General features: G+C 40.6%; 2 protein-coding genes across 2 annotated transcripts; both read left to right on the forward strand.

Annotated features, from left to right (window-relative positions):
* Window positions 1-7,467: 7,467 nt before the first annotated feature.
* On the forward strand, window positions 7,468-20,281 carry LOC143849348 (ethylene-overproduction protein 1-like). The gene is made up of 4 exons (XM_077358347.1): window positions 7,468-9,864; window positions 11,071-11,362; window positions 11,495-11,804; window positions 19,660-20,281. The coding sequence occupies exons 1-4, from the start codon at window positions 7,910-7,912 to the stop codon at window positions 19,890-19,892; spliced, it is 2,790 nt and encodes a 929-aa protein (XP_077214462.1). The 5' UTR covers window positions 7,468-7,909; the 3' UTR covers window positions 19,893-20,281.
* Window positions 20,282-22,582: 2,301 nt separating this feature from the next.
* LOC143850061 (uncharacterized) lies at window positions 22,583-23,434 on the forward strand. The gene has a single exon (XM_077359377.1). It carries the CDS (start codon window positions 22,583-22,585, stop codon window positions 23,432-23,434), a length of 852 nt encoding a protein of 283 aa, XP_077215492.1.
* Window positions 23,435-24,667: the final 1,233 nt, after the last annotated feature.

Below are 24,667 nucleotides of genomic sequence, written 5' to 3' on the forward strand. Positions count from 1 at the left end.
TATCAACCTCAAACTACTAGTCATTAATAAGAAATTGCATAAGCCAAACTTCTCAAATCATCTTGATTACTATGCTAACCATGAATTAAGGGAGAGGATAGGGTTACCTGAAGCTGCCAAGAGATTAGTGTTGGATCCCTCTTCTCTGTGATTTTTTTTTTTTCGGAATTTTCAAACGAAAATGGAAATTGGGGTTTGCAATAGAGAAGGTGAGGTGAAAATGATGGTAAGGGAGAAAGATGAGCGAAGAAGACAAGGAATTGATCGGAAATTGCATAGGTTTGCCGGATTCCGACGAATGTCACCCGAGAGGAAGATTGCAATGGTGGCTGAGAAATGGAGATGAAGGAGGCGGCTAGCTAGGATCGAATTCGCATGGGTGAGTGGTGATGATGGCTGGGATGGTTTTTTTTTTTAATGGAGGTGGGTTTCAGAGATTGAAGAAAACGATGGAAAAATTGGGGTTAGAGATGGTGGTGGTAATGGCTGATGGAGATGGTGGCTGCTATGGAGATGATGGTGATGGCAGAAACAGAGGTGGCTAACGGTGGCTCGTTGGAGGAGGTAGAGGAGATGGCTGGTGGAGGTAAAATTAAATGGGTTTGGTGGTGGCAAGATATAGAGTGATTTTAATGGAGGCAAAGGGCGTGGGATTGGTGGCTATGGACGGCAAAGTGGTGGAGAGTGGAAATAGAAGATGATAATGGTGGTGGTGGGTCGGAGGCTAACAAGGTCTTGCCGGAATCCATGGAGGCTTACCGGAGAAAATGGGTTTTGGCCGCGGATTTGATGGAGATGGTGGCTGCTAGGGGTGGAGATGGGTTTTAATGGAGGAGGTGATAGCGAAAATGGATGGTGAAAATAGAGGGGTAGTGGCGGTGGTCGGACGATGGTGGAGGATATTAGGGTTTGGGTTTAGGAAAATGGAGAAGTGATGGCTGATGGAGGTGGATGCAGAGGTTGGATCGGAGAAGATGGTGGTGGAGGTGGCGAGGGTGGTTTTCCTCTTCTTCTTCTTCTTCTCCTTGCTTCCTCTCAATCTCTGCTTTCTCTCCCTCTCTATTTCTCTCTGTATCTCTCTCCCTCTCTCTGCCTCTGCTACCTTGCGGCTGTGAAAACGAGCCTCCGCAAACCCTAACTCGCTGAGTATTTAAAAGGGGAAAAAATTCACACCCCCCTTCATTACCTGGACAGCCCCCTTCCAGTGCACTCATAGCTACTCTTTATACTAGCAGGGTGTGCCCAAGTAATAGAAGAAGGGAAAAATTTTGAGAAAAATATCTTCTCCTCCCTTTTGATCCTAGCCCTTCAAATCAGCTTTTTGTTTAAGGGCTAGGATCAAAGGAAGCCTAACCACCTAGGAAGCTTCCAAAGATTCTCCCCTAACTAATTTTGTTACACACTAATCAGTATACCCCATATATCTCCCTGGACAACCCATTACGGACAATTTGAACTGGTTTTCTAGGCTCCAGCGCACCCCCTTTTCTGGCTAAATCGCTACCCTTATAAACCTGCAACACGACACTTACCTCGCCTCGTTTAATAGGCAAACGCGCTCGGATCTTGATGAAATTTTACAGGGACCTTGGTGGGACCCTAAGCTAGCCTAGGGTGTAATTTAGGGTCCTAACACACTGATTTGAGAAAGTTAAGCACAAAACATGGAGGTATAGGGCACAGTCAAAATGGGCTGTCTACACTCATTCTTCAATTTAGAAACCTCTCCCTTCGTCTGTTGCATTAACCCCTCCAACTCAGATACCTCATCCTCCAACCTTCGCAGACGATTGAATTCCCTCTGGGGCCCAAATTCACGACCGGATAAAACATCATCCAACCATACAAAATAAGAGCACCTCCAAGTGATACCATCCTGCGTGTTTTATAAATGTTAGAAATTAGGAATTGCTACAAAAAAAATTTCACTCAAACAATGTCTACTTACATTGAAGTGGCAAGAGTAGAAGACCTGCTCTTGGTTATCGTTGATATTCATATCGGTTATCTTCAAAGTGGCTTTCTTCTTACAATGACATTTTAGTGCGGGTATTCTGAAAAAATTTGACCTTCCATCACTATTTGTAGATGAAGCCATGAGTTTCTTTTCTCACCCTGCATCAGTTAAATACCCCCAAAGCAGGTACAAGAAGCAACGTCAAGAAACACATAGCATAATGAGAAATACAAATGCATTAATGAAATTACAATGATTATAAAAAGATGCCAAATGTATTTTAAGTTTAAACAGATCCAGGGTTTTAGGTTTATAGAATTTTTTTAAACCCAGATTTTACATTCCTGTATTTTATAAATGGTCTTAACTTAAGATCATCCTATTTACATGATTTTAGGAGCATACCCTATTTATATTGGGGCAAATGGCTTGTATCTTGGAATAACGTGGCATCCACTACATTTTTATTTTTTTGAAAAAAAATGCCATATAGTCCAGGGCCGAGATAATGGGATCCGGGGTTGGGCTAGGGTTTTGAAAAACCTGGCCCAACCCGACCCTGTTGCAAGCCTAACAGCTACTGTTGTTTCTCATAAACAACCATTAATAATTAACTGAAACCTCATCATGCTCGGAACCTACAATCAGTCCAATCCAAAAATATATACCCAACAACAAAATATCTAAAAACCAAATACATTTTGAAAAAAAATACAAAAAGCACAGTTACAATTGATATATGATCTATGCTAAGTTAAAATTATCAATGACATTTCATAGCTTCAATCCACAATCAACAGGACACACACAAAGAACACAATTACACGCCAGACCACAAAACCCAACAAAATCTATGCTTAAACTCCTTGCCCTGTTTGTTTTGGATATTGAGAATCGATTTCGAGTCCAAGACTGATTATTGGACTCAAATTTAAACGCACATTTGGGCCCAATAATCAGTTTTGGACTCATAATCGGTTCTCAAAATCCATTACAAACAGGGACAAGTCCTTAAATTTCAAACAACCACTAAAAATGCATTTGCTGAAAGGCAAAGTCTCCATTCCCATTGAATAAGGCCTAAATTTTATGTCACTGTTTATCAAACCAACAACACTCTCACAAAACAGAGAGTATTCATAAAATTCCTACAAAAAGCATAAAAGAAAGATCATAGCAAACCTGAATTTTATACCCACAAGCATACCACAAACTATACCCACAAGCATACAACAAACCCATTTTGGTTGAATCCGATCTGTTGAGCTTAAGCACCTGTACTCACAAACCCATTTTTTAACCTAAATCCAGAAACCCAAATCCAAATCTGGTGTGTTGAGCTTAATCAGAAACCCAAATCTAGAAACCCAAAATCACCTATACCCACAAACCCATTATATAAGCTAAAACCTGCATTTTATATCCTAAAAACCAGTAGAGAAAAAATCTGGGTTTTGGCTTATAAAATCCATGATTTGGCTTGTAAAATTTGTGATTTTCTTTGCTAGCTGAAAAAAACTCACATGGGAGGGAGAGTCTGGATGAAAAACGTAAACCCAAACCACGCAAACCCGAATCCAAATTAATTACTCAGATGAAAAACGTACATGGAGAGGGAGAGACCTGCGAGAGGGAAAATAGCTCGTGGGAGGGAGACCAGCGAGAGGGAGAGACCGGCGAGAGGGGAATAGCTCCGACGGAAAATTTGCTTGGGGGAAGGAGAGTAGCGAGAGGGAGAGACCGGCGAGAGGGGAAAATAGCTCCGACGGAAAATCTGCTTGGGGGAGGGAGAGCAGCGAGAGGGAGAGAGCACCCAGATTAGGTTTTCTCTTTCAATTCTGTATTTTGTTCCCTTGCGTTTGAACGGACACGATAGCTTAGATCCGACGGCTCTGCAACCATATGCGTTAAGTGAATTGTAGTGCGTAGGTAACTTACCTACGCCAGTGCGTAGGTAACTTACCTACGCCAGTGTCTAGGAAACGTTCTCTCATAGATATATATATATATATATATATATATATATATATAATGTTAATGTAAATAATATGCCTAACTAAAGCTAATGGGAGAATAACTTAAAGTAAACTCACACGTCTTACTTAAAATTCCCACTCATTAATACCTTTATATCCTATTATTCGCAAGTTCATTTTGGAAAACACAATCTGCAAGTATGAGATAAATTTTTATTTCATGTGGGGAAGTTTATGTGTTAAAATAGGATGTGTGCGCAAATTTATGCTCGTCTTTTCAAGGGTAATATGGCTAGTGGATAGTGGGTCATACACTATAAATATTTTTCCTTTTATCAAACATTAGCAGGATTCAATATTGTTATATATTTATTATTAGTAGAAGTATTCTATCGATCGCCTCCATTTTGTGGTACTGAAAATATCTCTTTATTACAAACCCATTGTCCTTATGTTAGGTTTTGTTTCTTTCGAACACTTACAGGAACATAATTGATGAGGCACAAGCATCTAGAGCCTTCTCTTCCTCTCTTCCCCTTTAAAGTTAGCAAGTCAGCTTACACAATGATTACCTACATCACAAACATCAATTTTCAACAAAAGGAATATTCAACACAATATAAGCAATAAATCATGCATAGATAAACTTCCCATCATTTATATGTCTAATTTCTAGTGTAATGAGTAGGGTTGCAACTTGGGTCAGGTTTTACCTGACCCGCATTGACCCGACCCTAAAATAGCATGGGTCGGGTTTAGAAATCATGAGTCTTGGGTAGGGTCGGGTTTTAGTTTAAAAACCCGGCTCAATCTTGGGTAGAGTCCGGTTTAAAGAAAAAAAACCCGAAACCCGAAACCCAACCCGACTTATGTAGGTGTAGTACGACATTTTTAATTATCTCTTGAATAACATAGCAAATTATTTTTCAATATATTGATATAATTGTTTTTATTGAGGTGATCATGTTTGTGATGTGAAAATGTAGTTTCCTTCTTAAATTTATATACACTTGATTACATAGATTTTTGGTGTGAAGATTTGTTTTTTTTCTAAAACACGTCAATGTGAAAAAACCCGACCCGACACGACCCGACCTGAGAATTATCATGGGTAGGGCCGGATTAGGGAATCGTGGGTTTTCCGGAAAAAAAACCCAACCCGACCCGACCCGAGATATTTCTCAGGTAGGGTAGGGTTCTCCAAAACCCGACCCGCCCGACCTGAGTTGCACCCCTAGTAATGAGTACAACTTGTTACAAATACGTTGTTAAAATATATGGGATCCAACGGTTGGAATGGGTTAAGATCTCACCATTGGATCATCTTGGAGGTAGATTGGTAAAGTTGGCTAAATGAGGCAACTAGATAAATTGGGAAAGTGTATTAGAAGAGGCAAGCAAGAGAGATTAGGGAAGCATATTTGATTAGGATTCTTTCCTTCCATAATTATCTTGATTTCCCTTCTATGTTTATCATGGAGTGCATGTGTCGTTATAAGGCAGGAGTATCTCCTTCACGGGTAACTAGTGTCTCCCAAGGTAGTGGGTTTTCCTGCTAGGGTATTGGGTATCTCCTACATAGGTAGTGTGTATCTCCTTCTCGGATAGTAGGTGACTCCTTCTAGGGTAGTGGGTGTCTCTCTATATATATATTACCATTTCGCAGCTCACTTTTGCAAGGGAGAACAACCACGTCAGAAGAATCTGTTAAAATAAGCACTTGTGATTGTTCTCTCTTACAAAGGTGAGCTGAGAAATGGCTTCCCAAGAAATTGCCTAACAAATAAAGAAAACACTACAATTTCCAAAGAAAGAACTACTAGTTCCACTGTTACAGAGCAACTTTTGCAAAGCGACCAAAATTGTCATGAAACTTGGAAGCTACAAGTTGTCAAACGTTTTTTGAAAACTACAAACTCACCAAGTTTCGCATGAGGAATGATAGAATGAAGGGCGCCCTTGCAAAAATCAGCTCCAAGGGGACACCTATTGGTGGATTTTTGCAAAGTGAAGCGCTGAAAAAAGTGGAATGCCCCTAAAAAAGTAGAAAACATGTTGACTTTTTAAAAATCAACCAAAAAGGGCGCACTTGGAGATGATTTTTGCAAGGGCGCCCTTCACTCTACATTCCTCGTTTCCCATACTAAAATATCATTTTTTTTCCTGAGCAGTGGTACGGAAACGGAGACTACGACCCAAAAGGGGACCAAACAAATGGGTTCTCTCCAAGATATCCACAAGTGACGTGAGCAGCCTTACATTTAGGAAAATATTGAAAAAAACTTATTTTCTTACACATTCTGATTGCAGGTCCCCTGTTCGGTCACACTGACGGTCTCCATATCATTTCCCGTTTTTTTCTAAAAATATAAACCAACTGGCAGTTCTCTCTTGCAAAAGTGACCCATGAAATTGTCTTTACACAAAAGTGCGTGGGAAATCCCTTTTTCTAATTTTAAACTTAAAAAGTTAGTACTAGGGCTGCAACAGGGTTGGGTTTTTCAAAACCCTAGCCCAACCCTGGATCCCATTATCTCGGCCCTGACCCGCCCTGACCCTGAGTCAGGGCCGGAAAACCTCAACCCATTACCCGCCTTACAGGGTATTGTGCTGGCCCTGGCCGGCCCTAATTGACCCTAGTGCAAATACCTGTTAAGAGTGCCAAAAATAAAGCAACCACTTATCAAATGGAACAAAATGATCAATAAACAGAGAAAGGGAACAAAATAAGACAATATGAATTCAACAACATGCGGGCAACAGAGACAATTAATAATAATAATCTAAAGAAACATCAATCCAAGATAATAGAAAACATTAGCAAAAGAAACATGCACAGATGGTTCAATTCTATAATAGAAAACTTAGGGTCAGGCCGGGTCAGGGTACCCGAGGCATTAACCCAAAACCCGCCCGACCTGAGTCAGGGTAAAAAAAAAAGAATCCTGACCCGCCCTCCAGGTTAGAAAATCCAGCCCTGACCCTGTTCGGGCTCAGGGCGGGTCAGGGCTGACAGGGCCGAACTTGCACCCCTAGTTAGCATCATAATAAATTCACACCCACTGTAGGATAATTCGCACCACTGTTTGGTTGCCGGGTTCTTTTTGGTTCCTGGGATTTATGTGGGAGAAAAAAAATCCAAGGCGGGTTCCCATGTTTGGTTGACCAGACTATGGTGGGAAAAAAGAAAACTTCGTTGCCTGAACTGTTGGGAAGAAAAAAAATTCTTCTCAAGCTTATTTTTTGTTCCTTGGATTATTTTGGTTCCTGGGATTATTTTGGGATGGGAGTGGGATTAAAGAAATTCACCACACAAGCAATCATTACAGGAGTGGGATTAAAAAAATTCTAGTGCTAAAAGGCAACTAAACAAGGGATGGGACCAAAATTTTACTAAAACTTTCCGGGATAAAAATTTTAGTGGCAACCAAACGGAGAGTAATAGTGCGAATCATCCTCTATCGGGTGCGAATTTATCATTGCCCGAAAAAATAATTTGAGCTATGGATGCGGGAAGAAGAGTTGTTACGACTTTCCAGACAAGGAGCAAAAGTTATAAAAAAAAAACAACGGTCTCGACAACAACAACTGGTTGGCTACCAGAAAAATTAAAAGTTAGAAAAAAAGCCTCTCCGTTGATGAATTTCCCTTTCTGAAATTCAAAGAAAAAAAAAACCCTATTGCCTGCATCACCATCGTCCAATCTCTCTCTCTCTAAAATTTTTCAGGTGGTGTTTGCAGGCCGAAGGCTCCTTCCAAAAAGGTAAATCTTAAATCTTCTCTTCTTCTTTTTCCCCATTTTATCTCATATATATATATATATATATATATATATATATAGAGAGAGAGAGAGAGAGAGAGAGAGAGAGAGAGAGAGAGAGAGAGAGAGAGAGTATACTAGAATCACAAATTTTTTAAATTTATCGATCAATTTTGGGGTTTGATTATCAATCCAGAAGATTTTTAGGTTAAAAAAATGCAGCCTAATTTCTTTTCCACAATACGTAGCCTAAAAATCGTAGATAGCTTCAAAGGCAGTAGCCAAGTCCATGCCCTAAATCCAGAAAAAATCCCACAAGACCTAATTAGGGCAAACACTCTCCGATCCAAATCCACTCAATCTCACAATTACAACACCCCCAATTCCCATCTCGTCGAAACCTTCCTCCCTTATGGACTCCCCAATCCCGACCTAATCGAGCCCTCCATCGATCCCCACCTCAAATTCTTTGATTTCATCGAAACCCTAGCTGACCTTTACTGCCGCCTCGAGAATTGCCACCCCCAATCCGAAAAATCCGGTCTTTATCTCGAGCAATTCTCCATTTTCCGTAGCCTATCCGATCCGAAACTCCTCCGCCGCGCCCTTCGATCCGTTCGCCAGCATGCCAATGATGTCCATTCCAAGGTTGTCACCGCGGCTTGGCTTCGGTTTGAGCGGAGAGAGGATGAGCTCCATGGATCGTCGTCTATGGATTGTGGGGGCCGCACGTTGGAATGCCCTAGGGCAACACTCGTAAATGGGTATAATCCTGATTCTGTATATGATCCTTGCCCTTGTCGAATCCCTATAGATTCCGATGTTTCGGACACATTAGAACAAGAGTGTTCGACATCCGCTGATGAAGGGGATATTGCATTTTGTATTGGCGATGAGGAGGTGATCTGCTCTAGGCATAAGATTGCTGCCCTCTCGAAGCCTTTTCGAACAATGTTCTATAGTTGCTTTACGGAGTCACGAAGAGAGAAGATAAATTTTTCGCAGAATGGGATATCGGTGAATGGAATGTTAGCAGTAGAGGTCTTTAGCAGGACTGGTAGATTAGATGGTTTTCCTCCTGATATTTTGTTGGAACTCCTCTCGTTTGCGAATAGATTTTGTTGCGATGGAATGAAGTCCATGTGTGATGAACACTTAGCATCGCTTGTATGTAGCATTGAGGATGCGCTTATACTTGTTGAGTATGGGTTGGAGGAGACTGCGTATTTGCTTGTGGGTTCTTGTTTGCAGGTATTATTGAGAGAGCTCCCGAGGTCTTTGCAAAATCCAGATGTGACGAGATTGCTATGTAGTGCCGAGGGTCGGCAGAGATTAGCTGTAGTTGGGCATGCTTCGTTTATGTTGTATTATTTTCTGAGCCTGGTGGCCATGGAGGAGGATGTGAGATCGAACACAACGGTTATGTTTTTGGAGAGATTAGGAGAGTCGGCATCACCCGGGTGGCAGAAACAGCTCGCATTGCATTTATTAGGTTGTGTTATGTTGGAAAGAAAAGAGGACAAGGATGCACAACATTGCTTTGAGGCAGCTGTTGAAGCGGGGCATGCTTATTCAGTGGCGGGTGTTGCAAGGGCTAAGTACAAGCGAGGGCATAAGTATTTGGCATATAAACAGATGAGCAGCCTAATCTCCGATTATAGACCGATTGGTTGGATGTACCAAGAACGCTCCTTATATTGTATTGGAAAGGAAAAGATGATGGACTTGAATACTGCGACCGAGTTGGACCCGACCCTTTTGTATCCATACAAGTACAGGGCTGTCACAATGATGGAGGAAAACAAGATTGGCATGGCCATCTCAGAGATCGACAAGATTCTTGGGTTCAAGGTTTCTCCTGACTGCCTTGAACTACGTGCTTGGTTTTCTCTTGTTATTGAGGATTATGAAGGAGCACTGCGGGATATCAGGGCATTGTTGACTTTGGATCCAAATTACATGATGTTCCATGGGAAAGTGCATGGGACCCAGCTGGTGGAGCTTCTCCATGAACATGTTCAGCAGTGGAGTATGGGTGATTGCTGGGCACAACTTTATGATCGATGGTCTTCTGTGGATGATATTGGGTCTCTGGCTGTTGTCCATCAGATGCTGGCGAACAACCCTAAAGAGAGTCTTCTACGGTTTCGACAGTCTCTTCTCCTCTTGAGGTACGTATGATCAGGATTGCAGTTTTGTTATTGCTTTATGAACTGTATTTTTGAGTGGCCTTCTTTGTTTGCACCAGACTTGGATAGAAATTGATATGCCATAGGCTTATCCTTATATAATTAGCCAACCAGATTAGAGTTTCCCTACGCTTCTCACTTTGAATTTTGACGTCCTTACTCCTTATGACTAAACATGAACTGGAGGATCCCTTGTCATGCCCTCCAGTCTAAAATATTTGCCCCTCCAAGATAGATGCCAATGATCCACATAAGGGTTTAAGTGTGTTCCCTTTTTTACATTCACTGTGAAGGAAATTCCAGGGCTGATTCCATTGCAACTTTTTGTGTAACTTGCTCAGAGCTTTTTGTTTGGCAGGATATGTGTGGGAGTTATAGTTCCGTGCTAGATTTTGTCTCTTTTTTTCATCTTTTTTCTTTTCTGTTGTACGTGATTGGTCTGCTTGTAGTTCTCTTTATTAATGAATTGCCTGTCCGAAAAAAATAGATGTAAAAGTTCCTGGCTCCCTATATGTTTAAAGATTCCTTTCTACCTTCACCTAGGCACTTTTCCTTTCTACCTTCACCTTAGGCACTTTTCCCCAAGCGATCAAATGAACTCTAGCATCATTCTCCAGCCCATTTCATAGAGAGCTACCTGAATTACTATAATTTCGGTAGTAACAACCAGCACCTGGCTCCCTATATGTTTAAAGATTCCTTTCTACCTTCTCCTGAGGCACTTTTCCCCAGGCGATCAAATGAACTCTAGCATCATTCTACAGCCCATTTCATAGAGAGCTACCTGAATTACAATAATTTCGGTAGTAACCAGTATCCTGTGTATTTACTTTTGGTAACTCAACAAAAAAGTTATTTACTAGGAAGAGTGTAGACCTCCTAAGCAGGAACACAAAGAAATCATTTCACAATCTTTTAGTTTCAGTTTGCATTTTTCAAAAGGACTGAATTCTATATCCCCACAAGCTATTTCAATCTCAGTTTAGGTTTTTTCACGCCAAAAATAGTTCTCAAACCTCAGCGTAATATCAATTCTTTTTGAAGCCTCGGTGATGTACTATAGACATGAAAAGTTATTAGAAAGTATTTTAATGTGAACAAAAGAGGAATTCTTTCCTGTAGAATTTGTACTTTGGTTATTGTCAGTAGTTTGGTTCTACAATGTGACTAATATTTCCAGGCTTTTAGGTTAAATTGTCAAAAGGCTGCAATGCGCAGTTTGCGTTTGGCTCGTAATCATTGTGCATCTCCATGTGAAAGACTTGTTTATGAAGGATGGATTCTATACGACACTGGTCATCGTGAAGAAGCATTAGCTAAGGCAGAGGAGTCTATTTCTATCAAGAGATCATTTGAAGCATTTTTCCTCAAGGCATATGCTTTAGCTGATACAAGCTTGGATCCCGCATCTTCATCTAAAGTAATACAACTTCTTAAGGATGCCATTACGTGCCCTTCTGATGGGCTCCGTAAAGGACAAGTAATCATTCATTACTCATTATTAATGGAATCCAATATCTTGGTCATGTAGGCATATAGCTTATTTCGCTAGATATTTTGTGAGTATGATGTTTTCTAAGCATGGAATTTTTCTGATTATGATATTTTCCAGGCATGGAATAATCTAGGAAGTGTCTATGTGGATTGTGAGGAGCTGGATGAAGCTGAAATCTGCTACCACAACGCTCTTGGCATAAGACACACCCGAGCGCATCAGGGTCTTGCACGTGTTTATTATCTTAAGAATCAAAGAAAAGCCGCTTATGATGAAATGACCAAGCTGATAGAGAAAGCACGGAACAATGCATCAGCATATGAAAAACGTTCAGAATATTGTGACCGTGACATGGCAAGGAGTGATCTTAGTATTGCTACACAATTAGATCCATTGAGGACTTATCCTTACAGATATAGGGCTGCAGGTAAGCTTGTTAGTTCTTTCTTAACGCCTTCATCTTGCAGTTTACTCTTGGTTATTTTTAAGAGCTAACCATATATTCATTTAATTGATGACATGGTAGGCAGTATTTATAAGAATATATTACAATGGTTAATAATATATTGCAATGGGAGGTGAGATTTATACATGGTTAATAATGCTTATCTATGAACTCTCAGATACCAAAGTTGCGTCTTTCTCACATTGTTTTGGACACATCCCCCTGTCTAAGACTAAGAGTAAAGAGTATGGTGGTTTTCTAATTTCCATGTAGAAATGCTTTATATCAACTTATCTGCATTAGCAGCTGAACAGTATTTAATTGGTTGCTCCAGGGTGGCTCTAATACCAAATGTTATGTACCTAACCAATACGCAAAAAATCCCAAGACTGATGGAATGCGTTAGGCTAGGTTGTTAAATGGTTAAATCACTTAGGATCATAACATCTACCATTGCTGCTTTGTTAACTGCACCTGCATATTTATTAAGACTGATTATCATACCCCCCTTAAGAAAAGTTTGAAAGCTGAAAGTGGGTTAAAACTGAAAGCTTAAAAATCACAAATAATGGTTGAACTAATTGCAATTTATGTTGGTTTGTAATTCGTTGAAGTTAACAAATTATTGCGAACTGTGTTGCAAACCAGGTAACTATGGACAAGAGAGAGAAGTGAGAATGGCTAGTAATTTGCTGAATTTACCAAATTAATGCAAACCAGGTAAACAATGGACAAGAGAGAAGTGACAGAGAGAGGGGTTGTAGTATTTATAATAGGCTGCAATCTGATTCACATATCCATGGAAAGATATACCAATATAAAATTTGTAAGAAAGAGTCCTTAGATCCTGATCTTTTGCATTGCCCATTCGCTCTACGGATTCGTTGGACCATTATAAAAAGCTTTGATTTGGTTAGGGTCTTCCAAAGATCTATCAAGAAGGTTATATTGCATTGGAGGAGTGGACCTTTTGTAAAAGGGGGGCGAACTCATTGGCAGTTAGTACCTTTTTCTATTATATGTCACAATTTCTTTTTAATTGTGCTATTGTATGACACATTTGGAAAGAAAGGAAGGACCGTAACTTTGAAGTGGAAATGAGGCAAGCTAGGAGGATTGTCGTGGAAATCAAAGTGGAGCTTGTTGCTTGGGGGAGGAACGAGAAAACTTTATCCTTTTATAGCATGGGGGAGAATAGGGGAATGATCATTGTTTGAAGGGGAACGATTATTGCTTGAAAAAGAGACAAAGGTTAATATTTCTCCAAGGTGATGCCCACCCCACTCAGGGTGGGTAAATGGTGAAGGAGCACCCTCTTACGGTGACGACGCGGACATACTTGCTGAAGATGTGCATCGGAGGCTTGATCATCCGAAGACCATCCGACGATTCGAATGCCTTTGCCAACGCATTTGCCAAGCTCACAAGTGACGAAGACTGGTATAATGCGTCCTCTTCCATTAAATTAGGGTAAAGTGGGACATTGATGTTGTATTAGGGCCATCATACAAAAGCCCCTTTATTTCCTTCTTTAGTAGTGAGTTTTGCATGGTCTAGGAGGTGCTGTTTTGTGAGAGAAATTGGGAAACCTCTAAGCATGAGATTTGAAGCTTGTTTCATAGAAGGAGACCCCCAAGCTTGGATTGCAAGCTGATCGTCTTCTACCTGAAGTCTATTCCTTGCGACTGCAAGGTTAGTCTCTGCACTTCATCTCTGTTCAGGGTTTTCCCTTGCTCAGATTAGTCCTTGATTGAATTCAATCCTGGGTTGTGGTCGACTCTATCTTCAATGGAATATGTTCGCTTTCTGTTTAATGAAGTCTGTACTCTGTAGTCACTTTTAGATAGAAATTTTGTCATGAATTCCATTCTGTCTCCTGCTTGGTAAGAGCTTGAGTTTCTGGAATTTAATTTTCACAAAACTCTTTTGTGGATGAGGATCGCCTGTCCATTTCTAGGCATGTCTTCCGATCAGCTAAGTTGAGGAAGCCTACTGAATCAAATCAGGTCTGAAAGGTGTTCAACCTATTCCAGATTTGATCGTCTGTTGCTGATCAAATATTATTGGCAGCCACGAATTGTTTGGAGGTTCATTACCCCTTATGTAGAATTCAACTCAACTGTAATCCCTTGTTGGAATTGAAGCCTAATCCAGTGAGATTTGACTTCCAGCCTCTGATTCCCTGGGTTACAGTTCCCATGTGCAAACTTGATTGTCGAGCGGTGATTGAGCTACCTCGTGAACAGAACTGTCCTTGGACATCCAATGCACACCAGCTGCATGTGTGAATGTTGCCAAGGTTAATAAGCATTAGCTATAAAGATGGAAGACCACTTCTGCTTATTCCAGACCCCCATTCATCTCGTTGGTAGTTTCTGTTCAAGTTAAAACACTAACTGGGCATCAAATTCAAGGACGTTTTTATTTTGTTGTCCTCAAGGAATTGAGGATCTAAGCACCTCAGCCTACAGCAGTCATTTGGCCATTGTTTGCTCACACAAAAGTTCATGGTTAACGACCTATTTCACTTGATCAATGGCTGAATTGTTGGAAGTACCAACCTTTTATAGTGCAACGCATGTTCAGAGGGAGTTCTCTGCTCATTGAGAATTGATGTTGGATGAAAACAGTGACCCTCTAGTATTGGTGATTACCAATTGGAGTTGTTATCTGTTGGGGTTGGCCGAATGCCCCACTCTGATTATTTGGGAGCGGCACACTGAGAATCATAGCCACTGAGCTCTCTTGCCTAACTCCCACTCGCATTCCTTAAATTCAGAACTGTGAAGCTTTGAAAAGGGGGCTGAGGACCATATTTCCCTTTGAGAATTGAAGGCAAACTCCTTGTGATGGGAGAGTTCAGAACCCACTCCAGAGAGAAGTCCACCCAACTGATCATCTGTTCAGCACCAGTTCAGAAAACTGAATCTGTGAGACAATTGCGACCTCTACTAATCCCTCATTCCAGTGACTCGCCTCCCTTTTGTGGTTTGATTTCTTGCCGACAACCAAATATTACTCTTGTCTTGTACTTGCAACCTTTTTGGTCAAGTGACCCATAATTGCGGTCTCTTGTACTTTGCCTCCCAGTAGTTGTTCGTGATTATCTCCTAGTTTTAGTGACCCATAATTGTTACATCCTTTGTCCTGCACTCCTACTCACCTCCTTATGAGCTACATGTAGCAGTTTGTGATTATCCTAGTTTAAGGGTCCCAGTATCGTTGCATCCTTTGCCCTGCTCACCTCTTTCTCCTCTCTGTATATGCTCAAGCCTTCCACTTGTGCACCTCCACAAGCTTTAGTTGTTTATTCTTTGTCTTGGACTCAAACCCTATTTATTTTAAAAGCGACAAATATATATATTATAAATCAAACCGATAATTACAGAAGATAGGGACCAGCAGTCCCCTGCATATTTACAACGTCAAGGACGCCAACAAACCAAAAAATCCAAACCATCCTTGTCATATTTCATTCATCAGTGACCACCCTTCCAAACTCAAAACAAATTACCTCTAAAACACTATGCACCAGAGCCCTGAGATAGTAAAAAATAAAGAACCTCTTAAAGAGACTCCCCTTAAGATGAGCACTTCTGTAAATCCGATAGGAGCCCAACAATCTCAGAGGCGAATATCTCCTCATCAAGACTGATGGCTGAGAGTTCCTCATCCGATGGTTCTTTATCTCCGGTTGCTCTCTTCCAAGTAATCATAGCCTCCAATTTTTGGATCCCCACCTCTTTATCTTCATCCCACCAATTGGACTCAAACCCTATTGTTAGTATGAACATCGTTCTAATTCCTCAAAGCCGTATACTGTCGGAAATGCTGATACTTTTCTCCTCCTATGAATGGGAAAGGACCCCAAGAGCCTTGAGAGGGGTTGGGAAGAGAGGCCTATGATCTGTATTCAGTTTTTGGAGTGCAATTTGGATAGTTCCCCCAAAATTCTGCACTCCAAAGGGGACAAATGAGAAAACGATCATTACGACTTTTGTTATTGTTCCTGTCCCAGGTATATCGAGCTTCACTCAGAGGAAGATCAACTAGCGAATTCCTACCCCCAACATCCGAGGAGAGCATACTACAAGAAATCCTCGAACCTCCAGCTCTATCCCCCGTAAATCTAGTGACATTAAAGTCCCCCCAAACACCATGGGGTGCCCATATATCTTGAATGGAGTTTAGTTCAGTCCGCACGGACGCACAGAGGGAGGAATCTAATGGAGCATAAAGTCCTGCAAAGGTCCACAAAGATTTGTGCACATTTTGAAAGAATCTAATGGACCATAAAGTCCTGAGAAGATCCACCACAAAGAGCTGTCCTCCATTCTTTGAAACTGATAAGACCCAACCACTACCTCTTTGAGGGATAACTTAGCGCCATTCCAAGCTGCTAGAATTCCTCCAGTTGAACCCGTAGAATCTAAGGCGGAGAATCGAAATGAAGAGGAACAACCAGTGTGTTAGATCCGCAAACGAAAGCCTTTTAACTTTTTTCACTTTGAGGGGAAAAAATGGAAGGTTTATTTTTTTAATAACACCACGTTCACATGGGCTTTTTTATTTGAGCCCAACCTTTTAATCATTCCAAGGAAGGATCGTCACAAGGATCCAAGATTTGCTTTCCCCTCAATAGGCTGCTACAGATTTTTGCTCTGCCATCCTGAGCGTTACTACCAGATCCATTCTCATAATTGGCATTAAACTCAAGTCTAGCTAGTTCCCTACCCCTCTAGGAGGCCGCGTTGTTTCTAGCCTTTTATGCCAGGGAGTGGGTGTATTTTGTTAAGTCTCAAAGAAGCCCAACCGAAAGAAAGAAATCCCTAGCGTCTTCCAGATTTACAAACGGAAGGCCCATCACGTAGCTCATTTCAAGTACGTGTTTTTTGTATCATCACTTTAGTTCCTTCAGTTTGCTAAACCAAGGTCGCTCCCTAGAATCGGAACTATGGGACCACGAGATAGGCTGCTCATCAGGATCAACTATTACTCCCTGGTCACAAGTACGCTTATTGGGCCAAATTAGAGGTGGGTCCTCTGCCTCAACCAAGGACAGGGTAATGGCCTTAGATTTGCTGCTATTTAAATTCAGAGTGGAATGCGTTCTTGGAATCAAGTTTTTAACTTCTCAAAAAAAATCCAGAGTGGAATGGAATTCAGAAGTTTTTGGAAAGTAGAGTGAAGGTATACTTGCGAATGGTCCTGTAGTAGCTCCTTCAGCAAAATATTCCTGGGGAGTGTTCGGAAAAGCCCCCTCCCCTTCCCACACAATCTGAGATTTCCTGCTGACTCCACTCCAGGAACAAGGAGAGGCAAGCTTGAATGTCACTAGATTCTTTCTTGAACAGCTCCTTACGCTGCTGACTCATCTCTCTTCCTTTTCTCCCAATCCTTATTTTCTTAAACGAGAGAAAATGCATCTCCTCCTAATGCTTTCATTAAGCTTAATTTTGATAGGGAGTGGCTGAGGCAATATTGGACCAGCCTTCTCTGAAGACATGTTTCATGATAAGTTTGGAGTGATTATTTTCTTATGAAGATCTTCTTGGAAAGACAAAGTGGTGATGACAGCTTCAAGAAACCATTTTTCTATTGGAGAGTCCTCTCATGAAGGTGTTTTCTTTGATATGATAACAAAAATAATATTAGAAGCGCAAGTTTATAGAAGGGTAGGGGTTGCCCTGCATGTAAACCGATCTGTTTACACCTTCTCTCAGTAAGTTATCAGCTACATCATTAGTTTCTCTTACAATACTCGAAACCGAGTATCTAATCCTCTACCCCTTGATGTAATTTTGGTTGATAACTTATGAATAAAATCATGTTACCTTTAAAAAAATTCCTCTACATTTACCAATAACGTGTGCTATCTTCCATGGTTCATGACTTTGATGGGCAGCCCAAGCAGTAACTTGTTGAATTGCCCTCAACAAAAAGCCTACCTACCAACTCACTTATACATGTACAAAGGTATTTACTATTAATGCCATAAGATCAGTCACACTTAGAGAAAAGATTACTCATTTTTTTGCCAATCTCTCGTAAACAACCAAGACTACTATGATGGATGTACTCTTATCTGTTGTGCTTTGTTAATCTGTTTCTATTTGACTTTGTCATAAGGTATGTCCCTCACATGTTAGAACTTAGAACCCTGCAGAAACATCCATAGTTGCTAACTGTATTTGGCATTGAACACTATCCAATGCTGGCAGTCTCGAACTCAGTCTGCATGTACTGAATGTGCAAAACTGAATTCTAAAATAGGGTTCTTGTGCATGGATTGTTTTTTAGGAGTAATGCTCTTTAGGGGTGAGCATTATTCGGTTCGGTTCGGTTTCGGTTAGTTTTTTTGGAAATTCGGTTATTCGGTTTCAATCATCTAAAAAAAAAATTCGGTTAACCGAAATTATGATAAAAACCATTTTTTTCCAAAAAAAAAGTGCTATATGTGCACTCCGTAGGATCATCAAAACCGTCCATTTGATTGATCACAACTTAATTAGGTTGTGTTCAAAAAATCATTTCGATCGGATGATCCTAGCCCTCCGATCCAAACCAGGATTTTGCTTTTTTCTCTCTTTTTCTCCCACAATTCGGTTATTCAGTTATTCGGTTATAACCGAATAACCGAATTTTTTTCTGATCGGTTTCGGTTTTGGTTGCCTAAATTTCGTAACCGAAATTATTTCGGTTACCAAATTTCGGTTATTTCGGTTCGGTTATAACCGAAACAAGGTAAAATAGAAACAGTTTAATTTCGGTTACCAACTTGTTTTTACATGTACAAAGGCATTTCATACCATTGCCATAGATCAAACGCATGTATGAAAATAGATGATAATTCGTTTTCTTTCCAAGCTCTCATAAAAACCAAGATTACTATGATGGATGTACCCTTATCTGTTGTGCCTTGTTAAACTGTTTCTATTTTACCCTGTTATATGGTATCTCCCTAACATGTTAGAGCCCTGCAGAAACATCATCAGCCAACTGTATTTTTTTGAGAAAAGGTGACATTGTATTAATGAAGCCAAAAAAAGGCAGACAGTAGAAGGGGACAAGATGTCCCCCAAATACATCAGGGGCCAAACATACGATCAGGTACCATTACATTTCCAGTGAACCTAAAACAGTGACAATGACAGATTCGCGTTCCACCCCACCCCGCGCGAGGTTATCCGCCAGTTCATTTGCCGTTTGGTGGCGATGTTGTAGTTTAGGCCGTATCAGAGAAACTAGGTCCCTGATCTCGTCCAATTTATCGGCAATGAGATATTGGAAGCCCATACAATGGTGTTGGAGGAATCACCTTCAACAATGAGGGGATCAGTTTTGTGCTTCGCAAACCATTGAAGACCGAACAAGAGAGCCGATACCTCGGCTTCATTCGCGTCACAAATCCCAGCCGGACCAGAAAAAGACATGAGTGCGTTTCCCTGATGGTGTCGTAACAATCCTCCAATTCCCGCTCTCCCCAGGTTCCCACTGGAGCTCCCGTCAAAATTACAATAGTATCTCGTAACCTAAACTGTATTTTACATTGAATACTACATAACTGTGACAATCTCGAACTTGAGAGTATTTGGTGTTCTTGGTCCATACTGAATGTGCAAAACTGAATTGTAAAATTATGTTCTTGTGTCTGGATTCGTGTGCCTGCTCCTGCACTAGAAAAAGATATACAGTAAAGCTACTTTCGGTTTTTCTTCATATTAGCACTCTTACCAACTGAAAACACATGCCATATTCGAATGATCTTGTTATATTGATGTATTCCATTACCCAAGATGTAAAACTCCTATTAACATTCCAATCTGATTGCCACCAGTGCTGATGGATGACCATAAAGAAGCAGAGGCAATTGCAGAGCTTACAAAGGCAATTGCTTTCAAACCAGACCTGCAGTTACTTCATCTTCGAGCAGCATTCCACGACTCCATGGGTGATACTGCTGCCACTTTGCGAGATTGCGAGGCAGCTCTTTGCATCGATCCGAACCACACAGATACTCTTGACCTCTACAATAAAGCACGTGTCCGACCCGATCAACCGAAAAATTAAAGCATCTGTTGCTCAAGTTCTCGGCGTGGGGCAAACCATTCCTTGCCACTTTTTGGTTACTGGCAAAACCAACTGTGTCTCCTCATGCATGTCTCTCTACTTCGGCGGTCGCCATGAAAGAAATGGGAAAAGCAGGAGAATTGTCTGTATATACCGATGGTTGCTTTTCAAAGTTGATGATATGAATGCAGATGCCGCCGCCCATTAGGCTGCACTGGAAGCTGGTGCTGTAAAAATATGTATACATGAAATGGCAGGTGGTGATGATGATGATGATGTTCTCTTCCCAACTAATGGTTCCACCTGTTCAATTTTCTCTGTATTGTTTCTTGTATTATTTACTTTTCTCAAATTTTCCGTGATAAGAAAGAAGGCCTTGAATTGTTTCCTCTTATGTGTCCCTTCCATTTGAAGTTCACCGGAGGGAGAGCTTTCTGTCTCTCTAGTTTTTGCAGGTTCACAGGGTGCTATCAGGTGGACCCCAGCACATGTACATTGCTTGTGATTGGCCACAAGGACCCAGCCAGCATCCACTGGCAAGTGGGGATGCAACTTGGGATGGGATTAGGGTCGAACCCATCCCTGATTTCCACACCAGCTGGGTTGGCATTTCCTCGGGTTGGTTTGGGTTGGGGTTGAGAAAAGCCAGCCCTATTTAGTTTTGCGTTGAGGCCATGGACCACCCAACCCCACTCAACCCGACCCGATTTGGAAAAAACAGGTTTGACGGGTGGGTTAGGGTTGGGAGATTTATAGGCGGGTTGGGTTAGGGTTGACCATCCTCAACCTCAGGCCCGGGTTAGGGTCGAGGTTGGGCTAGGGTTGTCCCCTACCATCAAGACAATCTCATCTTATGGACAAGATGACCATATTCCAATCTGCAGGTCGCAAATGCGCTTGTTGTTCAGGACCGTTGATCTAATGGGCAATCACATTTCACAAGTGACCCATTGGGTCCGGCTCTGATGCTGATCAGAAACATCTTTAGGAAGTTTTTTTTCCCATTGGGTCCGGCTCTGATGCTGATCAGAAACATCTTTAGGAAGTTTTTTTTCCATCATGCTTGATGAAAGGTCTAGAATTATCCTTAATGGATCCGATAGCCATAAACATGACAGTGGGTTAAAAAGCTCATTGAAACTCCCACAAGTAGAATTGATACTTCTGTTTTTCCCTTTTCACTCCTGAACCCTTGTACAAAACCTCCCAAGTTTACTAAACCCTGTTAGCATGTATACATACCGCATTTCTGCAAAATATGATTAATATTTAATGACCTAAAGTGGTAAATGATCAGGAATTAAGCAAAAAAAGGTGGCGATAATTACAAAATTCTTTAGCTATTAGCATACAATAAGTGAAGGTTTCATGTCATTCGTCACAGAAATGTATTATATATTACAAATTAAATTATATTTACTGTTTCTTTCTACATAAAATGGGTGTAAATTAAATTTTACGTGTACATTTAAATTTGAGTCCAATGATAGGTTTAGGGCTGACAATCGGTTGTCATAATCTGGAACGAACAGCACCTTAGAATTCTTGAATTGGATTCTCAAGAATAATCAAATTTCTACATGTTGGGTGTAGGTGCAAGTTTATATTCAAGAAAATTCTGACCACTTTTTGAATTTATTATATGCCATATTCCATTTGGCCTGACCAAAACTAGGGAAAATTAAAGTAAAAAGGACATATTTTGGTTTTCAAATACTGTCTGTGGATCATTTACTATTCCCCCCCCCCCCCCCCCCCCCCCCCCCCAATCGTTAGGAAATACAAAGGGGTGGAGGACCCACCGTTAACTCCAAAAGGCTTAGTTTTCTGTTGGGTGGGGGGGGGGGGGGGGGGGGGGAGGGAGAGGGAATATCACTACCCTTACTACAGACATCCAAACGGACCCCATAAGTTGTGTAGTAGTTAGCAATACTTGTCAACGTTTAGTGGGAGGGTCCTAGTGATGAGCATATAAACTTACTAGGCATGCTGCTTGAATAAGATATGTTAAAAAACCGAGATTATTGTGTGCCTATAAAGAAATTAGATTATATAAGATAGTTGATCGCTATGAAAAGTGTACAGTTATAAGGTATTCAATAGGTATAGAAAAGTTAGTTATATAAGATATCTGATAAATGGAATTTGCTCGGATCCATTGCTAAAGGCGTTTTGCGGAATGTCTGCTGCATGAGGGAGTAGCCACATAGGCTTACTTTCCAACCGATTTTGTCATTATTCATGAGGTGGCTGCTCTCTCATGCGGCAGACGTTCCGCGAAATGCCTTTTGTGGTGAACCCTAGCAAATCCCTTGATAAATATCAAAGAGGTGAATTCATTTCGTATTTAATATATAGTTAAAGAGAACTTTGCATTTATAAAGTTGTAAACATTGATCATCTTTATTTAAATTTTTATAATATATAGTATTATTTGTGTTCCTGAATGGATTCACATGTGACTACTGTAACAGAATTCAAAAAAGTCTTCACAAGATACCTACATGCATCATAATTCCATCTTCCAACTACATCCACTATCGTCCCTTTTCTTCATCTTTAAAGGTTAGTTCTTATAATATGTTATTACCACACTCTCTCTTCATTTCCTCCAATTTAGTACTTACTCCTCTTCATTCTCTTTCAACATTTTGATTCATTATTAAACCCCCCTACTCTCTTCATTTTTCATGGATGAAGCAAATTCACAAGAGAGAGATCATGAGAAATTGGACTTGGATGCTCCACTTCTATCGACAAGGCGCTTGGGCTGTTTTGCCCATGTCGATGAGAAGCACCAGACCGACATGAAAATCGGCGCTAAGAGTAACACAAGTATAAATGTACCCTTCGTGTGGGAAACGGTTCCCGGTATGCCTAAAGTTATGGAGTTGGGATGTTGCCGTGCTGGTGAATTGTCACCTCCGAAGCTACCACCAGGTAGATGCCATGAATTACAAGATTATGGTGATAAGAACACTAAAAACCCTAACAATGATGATGACAATGATGATGATGTTTTCTCGGATGCGATGGATATGACCTCTTTGTCAGAATCATTGGGTGTAAGCATGAGTGGAGTGAGCGGGTTGGATGGTCTCGATTTGGAAGGGCTCAACTCTGTCGGAAGCTTATCGCCAAGTTTCATCATCAATCGCTTCTTACCCGCGGCCAATGCATTGGCTTCTTCTTCTTCTTCTTCTTCTTTTCTTCCTCCTTCCAAGAACCCAATCAAAAGGGTTCCTCCTGATCGGCATCGCCCACAGAAGAAACCAAGGGTCTCGGGTCCTCAATCGGTCGAAACCCGACATAGTGTAGAATGTGTTTCCTACTCCCCACCAAAGGCTTGTGGGCTTGAGTTCTTCCTCCCATGGCGCTTGAAGAACATGCACTGTGGATTTAAAAGCCCAATTCAGAGTTGTTCTACTAGTACTGTAAAGCTTAAGAGCCATATTCAACAAGCAAATGTTGCTTCTACTTTGGGGCCTTGGAGGAGAAGAGACAAACATCATGATGTGAAGAGAGAATGGAGGAATGCTTGAAGAATTAGGAAGTGGGGTTGAAATTTAGACATCTTTGGTGTCTCTTTCTTCTCAAATCATCTTCCCAATCTTGTCTAACACATACTACTAGTTCTTTTCATAGAAGATGTTAAAGGTCCTGTTTGGGATTTTGAGAATCGATTTTGCGGCCAAAAACTCATTCTTGGACTCAAAATTACATTTAATTTTCAGTCCAATAATCTGCTTTGGCCTCAAAATTAATTCTCAAAGCTCAAAACAGGGCCTAAGTCACCTGTGATCATATTGTCCTAATGAACTGTACTTTTTTAACTACTTATGGTGCATGTAATAATGGGAAGGCAAGACTTTTTATTTTTGAAAAGCTTATGGTTGTTTAAAATGTGTAAATAAATCATGGAAGAAGTGTGGCCAAGATGTACCTGGCAAAATTTCTTAGGCCTTGTTCATTTCAGATTGTGACAACAGATGGTGAGGGCCCCAACTGATTATTGGCCCAACAACATTAAACATAAATTTGGGCCAATAATCAGTTGGGGCCCTCACCATCGGTTGTTACAATCTGAAATCTGAAACGATTATTGTCACAATCTGAAACGAATAGGACCTTAGGCTTTGTTCATTTGGATTTTGAGAATTGATTTTTGAGTCTAAAACTGATTATTATAATCAAATTGCATTTAATTTTTGGTCCAAAAAGGGGTCATGTGTTTGAAATCAGGATCATTGATCTTATAGAAAATCATTGGGGACTAGGCAAAAAGTCACAGTCAGGATCAATGTAAAAGGTAATTTTTGGGTCCCACAAGGGATCATGGCCTCTGTTTGGTTGCCTTCTCTTGGTGGAAAGGAAACTGCAAAATGACATTTTATGGTTTCTTCATTTACATTAATAATGAAATACATTTCATGCAAAAGAAATTTCATGAAAATTTCATACAAACGAAATTCCATAAAAAAAAATAAAAAAAGAGGATGAAATCATGGGAAAATTTACGAAAATTTTGTACTTTTTCACTTTCGTTTCTACTAAGGGGAAACAACCAAACGGAACCTAAGCAAAAATTACAGGGAGTAGTGTGGTCTCATGCAAAGATTTCATATAAGAATTGACAAAGGATAAAACTAAGTCATGAGAAAATACTCAATTTTGTGGAGGAAAGGAATAACCAACTCAAACTTCAATAGTTTCAATTCTTTGAAAGGAGGCAGAACTAGATTTAAATTTTCAGGGGTTCAAGTTGAAAGTTTATA

This window comes from Tasmannia lanceolata, unplaced genomic scaffold (genome assembly GCF_043159265.1).
Source record: "Tasmannia lanceolata isolate RefF3 unplaced genomic scaffold, GAP_Taslan_0.1 ptg000018l, whole genome shotgun sequence".
Taxonomy (NCBI): domain Eukaryota; kingdom Viridiplantae; phylum Streptophyta; class Magnoliopsida; order Canellales; family Winteraceae; genus Tasmannia; species Tasmannia lanceolata.

What these genes read in the sequence shown, in the direction of transcription:
- LOC143850061 (XM_077359377.1), top strand. Translation starts at nt 22,583, where the DNA reads ATGGATGAAGCAAATTCACAAGAGAGAGATCATGAGAAATTGGACTTG.
- LOC143849348 (XM_077358347.1), top strand. Translation starts at nt 7,910, where the DNA reads ATGCAGCCTAATTTCTTTTCCACAATACGTAGCCTAAAAATCGTAGAT. An exon ending in CAGTCTCTTCTCCTCTTGAG is followed by an intron (nt 9,865 to 11,070) that starts GTACGTATGATC and finishes CCAGGCTTTTAG; the next exon opens with GTTAAATTGTCAAAAGGCTG. An exon ending in ATGGGCTCCGTAAAGGACAA is followed by an intron (nt 11,363 to 11,494) that starts GTAATCATTCAT and finishes GATATTTTCCAG; the next exon opens with GCATGGAATAATCTAGGAAG.